Below are 11,694 nucleotides of genomic sequence, written 5' to 3'. Positions count from 1 at the left end.
AGGGGGGGAGTGGGGTGGTGGGAGGCCACACCGCGGCCAGCGGCGGGTCCAAGCTCTGCCCAACGCTGGAGTCAGCGCGCGACCCCCCGCCTTCCCGAAAGAGCGAGGAGGGCGACTCTTTAGGCCGCGCCGCCCCGGGGAGTGGAGGAGGGCGCGGGAGAGGAGGCCAACACAGGCAGCAGCGGGGCATGTTTCTTTTTCGATCGACAAATAAAATTTACGACCGGGGCTTGCATAAATAGATTCGTCTTTTCTTGTTTGACAAATCGCACCTGTGGGACTCCGATATCTGTGACGCGTCGTAGATTCATTTGCGTGCACCCTGTGGGAACGGTGTGTATCCACGATATGCGATGCATCGTGAGGCAGCTCTTGTTCTCGTCCTCTTCGCTCTGAAGGTGAGCCCCTGGGCGCGCCCGGCTGCCACGTGCCCGTGTGTGCTGGCCGTCCCTTCGCGCGGTGACCTCGTGGCGTTGCTGGCGGGCAAGGAACGCCCGCTCTTCGTCACCGGTGTGTCTTGCGGATTACTTGGCGCGCGAAATTGCGGAACCTGTGCGCTTCGCGATCGTCATTCGGTGGAGGTCTGTTCGAGATCCTGCGGCAGGCCTAAGGCGATAGCCGTGCCCGTGCGTGCAAAAGCGCACGCCGAGGGCCTGCGGTTGCTACCCTGTTTCTAAGCCCAGTGCCGGTCGGTATCGTTTTCTTCGTACATGATCGCTCGCGCCGGTAAGGACATTTTCTGCCTATGTGCCGTGTTTGTGTCGCTCGATATGTCCCTGCCTGCCCCCAGGTGACCACGCTTTGTTTGAGATGAGTTCATCCTGATCTTACATTTTCTTGGCGTCCGCGTTGTGGTTCGCGCGGCCGACTTTATTGCGCGAGTGCGGTGAACCAGCAAGCGAGAGTTGGAATCGGCAGCTTACGGCTCCGGCCTGCCGGCAGATTGGTCACGCTCGTCCGGCGTCGCGGCAGTCCTCTGACCATCTGACCATCAGCTTCATTAGCGACAGCCGACCGAGGCAGCTATGACAAAGAGAAGCAGCGCCGCGCACTCGGCGCCCATCAGTCCGCGCGCCCCAGCGGTTCCGCGAAGACTGATGTAATCAGATGTGGGGCCGCTTCACGCGCGCACTCGCTCCACCGCGAGGAGCGACGTCAAGGGGCCCGAAGCTCGTAAAGCAAAGCAGCTGACACAAAGGGGCCAGCCTTCCTGGAAGCCGAGCCGACGCAGGTGACAGGTCGGCCGAACAATGCGCGGCCGGCGCGCTGCACGCCGCTCGATTGGCGTCAACCGCGAGCGACGTCGCGCGAAATGGCTCATTGTGCGCGCGCTCCCCGGAACCACAATGGTAAACCGCCCCGCGTTCGGGCGAAATTCATCCCTCGAACGCGCTAATCGCCGCTAAACGTCTTCGCTAGCCTTGCTAGGAGCCCAACTTCATGGCCGGCTGGCTAACGAATGCGCACAAAGCTTCGCGGGCGCACGTCCACATTTTATCTTGTTTCCATTTCCCTAGCTGTTGAGTTTTCAATTTCGGCCCAGAAGGGTTGGCGCGCATTGTTGCGTGAGTGGCGCTCACCTGCGACGTCGATTGGCGTCTCTTTTGCAGCGCGCACGAGATTCGAATGTGTCCTTGCCGTCTGTGCACTCCACGCCACACGGATTCATTGGAGCCGCTGTCAGGGTGGCTTTGGGAGTGGCGCGAAAGGCGATCGAACGGTGGATTAAGACAGACGGAATGGTGAACGAAGCAAGAAAAGCGAGAGGAACCACAACTACGCGCATGCCTTCATTCCACCCGAAAATCAGGGCCTGTATTAACAAAATATACGTAAGCGCAATCCGCGATTGGCCTTCGCTGCGGCAATTGTCTCGTTATTATTCTGACCGCTATCATGATTGGCAGGAGTCAGAACGCCAACCAAACAGGAAACTTTCTTATATGAGCGGTTTAGTGAGTAGGGGCCCTGGGCACGCATTGTCATACCATGCGCCCGTTTAACATGCTCGGCACAGATTTCTTGCTTTCGTAACACACAACTGGCAGAGCAATTTGCAATTCTCAGCAATCGCATGAACCTACTTCTTATATCGTTCGTGACCTAGTGCTGTCCGCGAAGAGTAAATCAGGACAGCGAATTTTTTATATATGTTTTACAATTTAAATGTGATTGAAAGTGGTTACTTTAGGCCTCATCGCACTATAGAGATGTTTCCAGCATTGATTACTCATGAAAGTTGGCGCGGAAATTCTTCCAGTTTATCGCGAGGCGCTATGGCTCCATCATTGTTCACCGACACGTTCGCGTAAATGCAAATCGCCATGCTCCAGGATACTAAAACGATACTCTGCACTACAAATGAGAGGGCCCGCATTCACAAAGAATTTCGTACGGAAGAGCGGTTCGTAAGAACAGGCAGTGACGAGTCATGGCACTGACCAATCATGGCGCTGATCAATCAAAGTACTGTCATGATTGGCACTCTGCGCTCAATTTCGATTCTTAAATTGCAACGTTCTAAGGTCGCTGCCTTGTGTCGCATGTGTCGGCATTAAAAGCTGAATCTATTGAGTAGCAAAGTTTTAACACGTGGAAATTATATGCGCTTCTGCATGGCTAAGAAAATCGCTGAGATATGTGTGCCCGAAATAAATAAATGGCAGGGGAAGAATCCACAAAGCTGTTCGTTCGCAAGTGCTCCTGGCCATTGGTCATACGGCTTCGCTAATAATATATCTCCAGCACCTGGAGTGGCTGGAATTCGCTCTAAGGACCAATTCTAGCGTAATTTTTGTGAATACGTGCCATGCGTGCCGTGTTGACGAAGTGATGGTCAATTCAAACAAGTGAGAATGGAATTTTATTACTATATGTAAAGTTATGACAAAGTTTAATATACAGGAGGAGGTCCCGGAGTCGGAGACTGAACTGGTACCTCCGACATGCAGGCTTTAATCATCGCTGGATAAAGCTAACCATACTCGCCTTTAATTCAGACTACTTCATCTCAGGGTAAAACTTAAAACATTACCTCCAAAGTGTACCTGGAAACTCATAGTGCAATTTCAGTCCCTCTGTAAACTATCTCATGTAGAAACCAAAGCAACCAGTGTCTCTCACAGTCTGCTTGCAGCAGCTACAAGGCGGGTGGCGGTGGGCAGGAACCCCCCTCTCCACCCATACACACTAAATTTTATCAAAATCCTGCAGGAATGTTAGGAGTGGAAACAAATAAGGGCGATATGGAGCAGTAGAAAATTTAAATGAATATTGACGATAGCAGACATTCGAACGAAGGACGCTCAAAAAGGTCAGCGTAGTACGTTGTCAATACGTTGGCACGGGGCACAACTTCCCTTCTCACGAAAACCTTTTATTGAAATGTTGGAACTAGGCCGAAGCTTACGCCGCTTATTTTTCCTTGAACGTCGCTGTAATTTTGAAAAAAAGAGTTTTGTGTATCACACGGACAAGATGACTTGTCTGCAATAAAAATAAGAAGCTGTGGCTGAAGGTATGCATTGTGCGCTCATGTTGAAAACTTTGACAGATGTGTCAGAGGTACCCAAACCGAAATGAGCGACAACGTACCTTTGGACGTTCGGTGCCTTACGTGCTTGCTGAGATACGTTGTATGTCTGGTCAGTTTTCCTGGTTGTATACATCGTTAGTTTTCCTGGTGGTTAGTACACCAGGTTAATTTTTTTTACCTAAGCTATTGGATCCAACCTATGTTAACGAAGTGTGGCTGCGAATTGGCTACATACTCTCTTCCCCACTTCGAAGCTAAGAAAAAAAAAATGAACCGGAAACTGAAAATCTGCAGAATACATTTAAGCAAGTACGTACGACACATCTTCATACGCGTCTTAAATATACAGCAAGCGCCGCGTGCAACAGGAATGACAGATACAGTTGTCATTACAGTCTCTCTGTCTCTCACGCATACCTCGGAAACACAGTTAAGGAAGCAAAATGACAGTTCCTCAGAACTTCCGCGTTTGCTGTATATATTCATCATGTACTTCTGGATGGTGCGCTATCTGTCGGTTATAGGATAACAAATAGTGCAGTCGTACGAAAAATCTTTACGGATTAAGCTCTTTCGATTTGCGTTTAAGAGTGTAGCTCGGTTTGACGAGCACAAGCCAGGATGCAAGGAAACGTCTATAAATCGTTGTCTTGTGTCAGAAACTGCTAGCTTTGCTCTCATGCGGGGTGTTGGTGACACGGCTGGAGCCCACTCCACTCCCTTAATTCGTAAAGCCCAGTATAAAATATACTGCCGTAAGCAAATACGTTCCTAGGCAAGAAAAACCCAATCATGCCCAAACCTACAAGTCTGGACGACGTTGAACACTGCACCAGTGGCATTCGACTTTCCAGTGGCATAACTTCGTTGCCCGAGCGTCTCTTCGGGAGTGCTATTTCAGAGCGCTTGCATGATGATTCTCTGTTGCAAAGGAACACGTTGCGGGTTTATGCACTTCGCGATACACATTTGCATACGAAGAAGTTACCAAGAGAAAAAAAAACCTTTGCGTCATCTTTCTTATTGATAAAAAAACTGATCAGTGCCGAGTTAGTAGTCATGGGAGCAAAGGAGAGAGCAATACGCACAGAAACCTAATGAATCTGACGAAAGTTACTCTTTCGTCAAATCTGCTGATTTGGCAAGATACAAAAGTAATAGAGAACAAACGTACTATGAGATGTCTGTAAGTTCACTCGCGCGCCAATGAAGCTTTTAATATTGCACACTCGTTCAAAATTACGTTTTGAAAATTGAGGAGTGTCAGTGTCGAGTTTTCCTTAAATCGCTGTGAGTGTTCGTTCTCTGTTTTGATTGCACAATTCTCTAGACCTGTGTATCCGGTGTAGTGAATGTACAACTTCTTTTTCTAGATCTTTTCTATTCCCTGCATGCACTCGAGATGTTATTTGATGTTTTTCCTTTGTCATGTTCCCACCACGCATCGCCGAGGGCCAGAACGTGTGTGCTGTCCGCGACAAAGGTGGGGGGCAATCACCCGGCGCACGACCAAACGCAGTCGTGCATGAATGAACATATTCGCGTTGCACGCAATCAAACCCTCACGCCTGCTTCCGGACTAACGACGGTATTGGCCGCATTCTGATATCGGCCGTCGAAGACCGCTGGATGACGTCAACGCTTCGGGCATGGAGCGCCTATATGCCACGCGGCGTGCTGCTTCACGTCTTACACGTCAGACGTCTGAACGTCCACTGAGCTCTGGCCTTTTATAGATGGCTCGGTTAGAATGTAGAAACTTTGCCGAGAACATAGAATTCTTATGAGGCCTTTCGGACCTGTTGACCATGCAAGTGCCATAATTATCTGCCTTGTTTTCTTTTCTTTTTCTGTTGTATTTGAGTGGAAATATTATTCTGTCTACAGATAAAACTATATAAACGTTCTACAAAAGACATGATCTTATATGGCCAGGAGAAACAAGTGGAGGGGGTGACGACAGTGCATCCCCGCTACCAAAATTCCATCTGAATTGGAGGGTTGGCGCTATCTGCCATGGGAGATTCTTAAAAAAAATACTTATGGTCTAATAAAGTACCTGGCACTAGTCTCAGGCTTTCTTCTGAAGTAACATGCTTTGTGCACTGACCAGTTTTGATTTAACAATTGCGACAGATGTGCTTAAAATAACAATTTTATGGGAAATTGAGCACTTATTGATGATTATCTCAGAATATGTAATGTAGGCACTGGCATAAATTTTCAAGAAAAATATTATTTCGCGTCGAATCATAAATATTTAGTAAATGCAGGCAGTCGTCGAATTCCGTGTAATGTGTCTCTGCAGCAATTGATTTCCCTTTTACTCCACCTCGTATCATCTGAGCCGGTATTCGAAAAAATGTACTTGCACAAGAGCTTTTTGTAAGAGCACACGCCAGCCAATCGTGATGACAAACATATAATTAGCGAAGGTGTATGGCCAATGGCAAGAAACACTTAATTATGAAGAGCTCTACGAGTTCGGCCCCTAATGTTTTGTTTCAACATCAAGCGATTCATTGTCAAGCAAATACCGCCGACGAACCTTGATAACATTTCTGATATAATCAAAACAATTTTATCTATAATCTACAGGACTTTACGAGGAAGTCACGAGATATGAAAATCGGCTAAAGTTTTATCGCAGCCATGTGAACGCTAGGCTGGGCAACCTGTTCGGCCATCTGGAATGTGACTTTACTTTCCATGGGTTGCACTGAGCGTCAAGCAGTAAAGACGTGCGGAACATTTGGTTGAGTCTCTTAATCACCTGGTCGGCGTTTTAACGCGCATGTACAGTCATGCCAACGGGTCATACTTCCTGGACGAGCTGATTACTTCCTTCAACCGTTTCGTGCCTGAACACCTGTAGAAAAACCAAGCAATCTCGCGCCGGCTGCCTGTATAGTTTATGGCTGCACACTCGGTGGCTATAATCGCGAAACCTTCATTATCACGGAACGTTTGTAGCGCCCATTTTTCAAAAAGATTCGCAGCGAGGCAACGTGACCCTTAACAACCGCTCGACGAGTTTCGTCAGCGATTGTGTGCGAGGCAAGTTCACGGATTGATGGTATACAAGGGTGTGTAGGATGTGTTAGCAAATACATATTGTCACATGAGCAAGCGGTTCGCATGCAGCATTGTCTATGAACTATGAAAAAAAAAACACGGGTGAAGGCAACTGAACAACTAGAAAGAAGGCATGCCCAAAAAGGCAGGTCACAGACCACGAATACAAAAAAAAAGGAAGACAGAACAGTACTGATAACTCAGTCCATTTGGAACGTTTTATATTCAATGTAGGTACTGAACGATACTAAATCATCTGATTCAACGTCTTAAAGCTACATTCGGGTCACGAGTGACCGTTATGGAGGCTTCTGGAATAATTTTGACTATGCAGCGTTCTTTAACATGCACTTTAAGTACGCGGACATTTTCGTGTACAGCCGGCAGTAAATTGAGACCACAGCGATAGAGAATTGAGCCAGCGGCCTTGCGCTTAGCAGCAGAACGCCCGAGGCAATGAGCCACCATGGCAGGTGGACAGGGAACGAGCGGCTGGAAGAGTATCGAAGCTGCAAATGCGGCTGGTGCTCGTGAGACGCTGATCGGTTCGTGATGCTCTTGTTGCATTCGTGGAAATCGACTTAATTTTGTTTTTCTAGAGGGACGGAAATCTTGGCTTCAAGGTTAGCGTTATTGAGGCAGATTCTATTGCATAAATTTCGTATGTGATCAGAATTAGTTGACCCAAGGAGGAAATTTCTGAGTGGGCATTCTGCCCCCCCCCCCCCCCCGCCTTTTTTTTGGCTGCTTGCAACACTACAAGTAGAGCTGCAGGTTCGCCCTTGCTTCTCTTAGACAAATCGCTGATCGCTCTGCAATAGCGGATCACTCTCAAAAAGAGCTTCTGTTGTGAAATGTGTAGTTTTCCGAGCCTATCACAGGGAAGACTATCAGAGGGATTATCAGAGTCATGCCTTAACTTAGTGCTTCTCGAACGGAAGTAGACTGGCCCACTTGGTGTACTTTTTTTTTGTCGGGCAAACCAGATCTTGCGGACAATGAACAAACGGATGGACCACTGTGTAGAGTAAGCTTCGCCGTAGAGGTACTGAGAGGCAGTTACTGCCGGGAAAGAGCTATCGATTGGTACTTCACTGATCTCTCTAAACCCGGCAACTTTTTTTTTCTTTATTTGTTGCAGATTGAAGTGAACGTGAATGTAACTAACACGGAATACTAAAGCAGAGGAAATTTCCACAGTGAGATGGTTGCCAAGTGCCTGCGGAAATGTTTAAAATGCTAGTAAATGTGCAACTTTAACAGCACTGACTGCAATATTTTCACCAATAAACGCCAAGTACAGCGATAGGATTTAGATAATTGAAGAAAATCCGTGGAACACAGTTCCATCTTACGGGCGGTCCTTGGTAACTGTATCTCCTGTGTTCACGTCAAAATCATCTACAGATTTAATATAAAGAAACTCATGCGGTATAGCAACTCCGAGATTTTGACAAAGGGTAAAGAAGCAATCCCTAAAATGACTGCTATGGGAATACAAGACGTGATACTTTGCAGTCGTAAGATGGTGAACTAATGGCCTTGGTAGAAAATTCCATGCTTGCGGGCTGGCAACGACGGCGAATAAATGAAACCACTTGCGCGGGGGCGTTGTGCCCGGGATGCAGCGTGCCAGGCTCAATAGCGCATTGGGATGGTTTAACAGATCGTTATCAGAGCAAAACATTTTTTAATACCGACCTATCAAGCCATCGCAGTCAAGCGCGGCGAACAGACCTACAAAAACGGCTGTGGCCTGAATTGATGTTCATTAATTGTGCTGCATGTCATACCATGCCAGAATATCGTGCTCTCTCTCTCTCTCTCTCGCTCTGTACTTTCTTATCCTTCTCCCTCCACCGTTCCCTAGCGTAGGGTAGCAAACCGGAGTTCCCATGCCTTTTATCCTTTCGTCTCCTTCTCCCTCAACACGGTATAGGTGAGCGGATGGCGCTGGCGCCGACACGGCGAGGCCTTGGACGTCACAGAAGTGGCACTCCGTTCGTGCATTTCTCGCCGGGCAATAAAGACAGGCATGATGTGGCACGTAGTATTGATCGATTGTGAGACAAAGACCGAAAGAGATTTACTCCCGGGGAAAACGATGTGGATGAAAAGTAGTAATATGTTTGTGTGCGCGAGCGCGTTTGCGTTCATGTGTGCGCGCGCGTGTGTGTGCATGAATGTGTCCGTGTGTTCGGTGTGCGTGGGTTTGTACGGTGCTCTTTGTTTACGTGACATGAATGGCGGGCTTGAATTCTCTGCGGCGCACGCAATTCGATCAGCTAACCGACCGCAAGCGCGTAACGACGTCAGGAGGGAAAGAGAGTGCCTCCAGCCTCAGCCCTTCTACTTGCACCTGTGTCGCTCCGTTCAATGTATCTGCGGCAGGCAAGCCGCCGTGCTCAGCAACGGCGGGAAGAAACGCGCAGATTTCGACAGTTTGGCTGTGCCTCTTTATTCCGCCTCTTAAACGCATGCAGTGTACCGAAATAATTTATTTCATAGGTTTAAAGTAACCCGTAGAGAGCTGCCTCCAGGTAAATCGAAACAGAAAGAGACTAGCGGGATATAGAATGCTGCGTTGGCACGGACATATATGCGTGGTTGAGCGTACACATGCTCGTCATCAACACCGCGTAGTCGCCTGGCGAGCGTTGCAACTAAATCTCAGGAACTTTCAACGAGCTGCCAGCGTCATACAGTTTGTATGTGAACCACCAACGTAACGCGTTTCTTTCTTTTTTTTTGGGGGGGGGGGAGGTGACGCGAGCACGAAAAATAAACAAATATGATTCGGACGTACGTGCATAGCACATAGACCATGCGTAGTGTAGCTAAAGCGTCGGTATGGGGAGCGCCCTTTCGTAACTACAGCTCAATGCATCAGAGCAGAAGCACGTCTCGGAAACAACAACAAAAGAAGTTCATTGACAAATCACCAGAATGTTTGCACTGGAAACCTATATGAGGCCCATTTATTTTTGTTTTCATCTATTATATAAGGTTTCTTTGAAGCGTTATAGTAATGGCCACGCAGGTCCGCTCCTTACGTGTCTGCTTCTCCCCCACTTTATGTTTTTTCGCTTAAAGCAGAACTCAACAATGCTCCAAAACATAAAAAAAACAAGCAAAGGGCGATAAATATTGAAGGAATTGGATCCTTGTAAAAAATCTGTTGTGGGGTCGCTCTGTTTCCAATGTGTTTATTGATGCTAGCTGTTACCATTGTGGGGCAAAGGCGAATGTTTGCTGCCTGAGTTTCGGCAGCCCCATGCGCCGGAAAAGCTAATAATAAATCATTAATCAATGCGCTGCATTGCTTTCTTGTTTCAGATCTCGCAGCTCACATCTGGGCTACGTGAGTAAGCATTGTACTTTTCACTCCTCTAGAGTTACTCAAGGGAACTGGCATGTTTACAAGGACGAAACAGCTACTATGCTGAAAACCGCCCAAAAAACTAAACCAGTTAGGCTGGTTTATAGCAATATTTCTGGGGCGAGGGGGGGGGGCATAACCAACGAGATTCTGCTGGGCGCAGCTGGCCCTTACCACAATTTCGCCATTAATGAGTTAGATCTACTTCCTAGTTCACGTAATCGGAGATCTTTATCCGCGGGCATAATTTACGTCACTTGTGAACATGTTAACACTGCCGTGCATGTTCTACTCGTGTGCGCTCCAGAGACGTTGGCTGTGTTTAAATGTGTGCGGTACTTACTCACCTTTGAACAATTAATGAATCTGTGCCCAGAACTTATTGCTTGTAAGGCATTACTGCTACCTCTTGTTCACGCTGCCGCATAGCTGTTCTAGATCGTGACATGTACTGGCTTCTTTGCGATAAACGAAGAGGTCAAGGGAGTTTTGAGAAAAGTCGACATTTTGGCGACGGGAGAAAACCGTGGGCATGGGTAGCGCCATTTCAGCGGTGTGAGATCACCGAGCAGAGTCAAAACCAGCGAGTAGTGAAGCACAAGGGGCAGGCTTTATATAAGCGAGCACACTTCCACGCAAGCGTTTCTCGAGTGTATTTACGCACCATCGAGGCGGAAGAGGTTCGGTCGAATTGCAGCTTTTTGCACTCTAAGTTACGTGTTCTAAATGTGGAAATATTTATGATCTCTTTGCTGGCGCTCTTCCTTTGTTGTTTGCGTCGTTATTACCATAGCAAATCTCCAGTCTCCCTAGGGCTGGAAAAGCGGTAAACTTGCACCGATGGTGTGGGTACGAACTATATACGTCTTCTGCGCCAGTGTATGAGCGCGAATTAGAAAATTAAAGGACATTTGCGAGCCGCAGACATTTTCCATAATGTCATTGTACGCAAGAAAAACACATTTCCTTCGTACAAACGCACGCGGTGACCGAGAACCGAAGACAGAGAGCGTGACTTGATGACTCCGCTGGCGAGCGCACTCTTCGCATTGACCGGAAGCGTCAGCGATGAATGCCAAGGAAGCACTTCGGGCGACATCATGCTCGTGCTCGACGACCGTTTAGACAGTAAGACAATTTCTGAGCTTGATGTATACAGCTCATCAGGGCGGTGGTGGACGCGATCTCGTAACTTCACGAACGCGGACGAGAAGCACGGCGTACATTGTCGCGTAATGCCAAAGCGCGAAAAGTGTCCTTTCGCTGGACATTTCTCTGTGCATCAGCAGCGCGAGTCGGTTTGTCGGTGTTAACACTATAGTATCCTCTGTCTAGCACACCTGTCAGAAAAAGACATGCTCGCTTTAGCAAAAGCTGAAATCATCGCGCATATACACGATTGCTCTCCCTTGAACAGTTCGGGCAGTGAAGGCGTGAAGATCTATACGCGACAACGCCCGATAAAAACCGACTCCACAAAGACAGTTCATAACTTGTCAAACTGTATAGATACCGTGCTATTTTGCTTGTGTGGGCGACATAATTGTTGCCATAAGTTAGTACGTATACATTTTGTTAGCAAAAAGTAACAAAAAATGAAAAACAAACATCTGCCTTCATTCGCTCTTGCAGTTTGTCAGCATTCACGATAAGCCTTTCTTTAAATTTTGCTTGAAAGATAATTATATATTACTTTCGTGGTGCG

General features: G+C 47.6%; 1 protein-coding gene across 1 annotated transcript in view; it reads left to right on the top strand.

Moving 5' to 3' along the window:
* Nucleotides 1-273: 273 nt before the first annotated feature.
* Nucleotides 274-11,694, top strand: part of LOC135901007 (uncharacterized) — a 72,161-nt gene continuing 60,740 nt past the window's right edge. The window contains exons 1-2 of the mRNA XM_065430640.1: nt 274-398; nt 9,947-9,971. Coding sequence (XP_065286712.1) covers nt 354-398; nt 9,947-9,971 — 70 coding nt within the window. The 5' untranslated portion in view covers nt 274-353. The remainder of the gene's footprint in view (nt 399-9,946; nt 9,972-11,694) is intronic.

Source organism: Dermacentor albipictus, chromosome 1 (genome assembly GCF_038994185.2).
Source record: "Dermacentor albipictus isolate Rhodes 1998 colony chromosome 1, USDA_Dalb.pri_finalv2, whole genome shotgun sequence".
Classification (NCBI taxonomy): Eukaryota; Metazoa; Arthropoda; class Arachnida; order Ixodida; family Ixodidae; genus Dermacentor; species Dermacentor albipictus.
The sequence above is the reverse complement of the archived record's forward strand: the minus strand, read 5'-3'. Positions and strand labels throughout refer to the sequence as shown.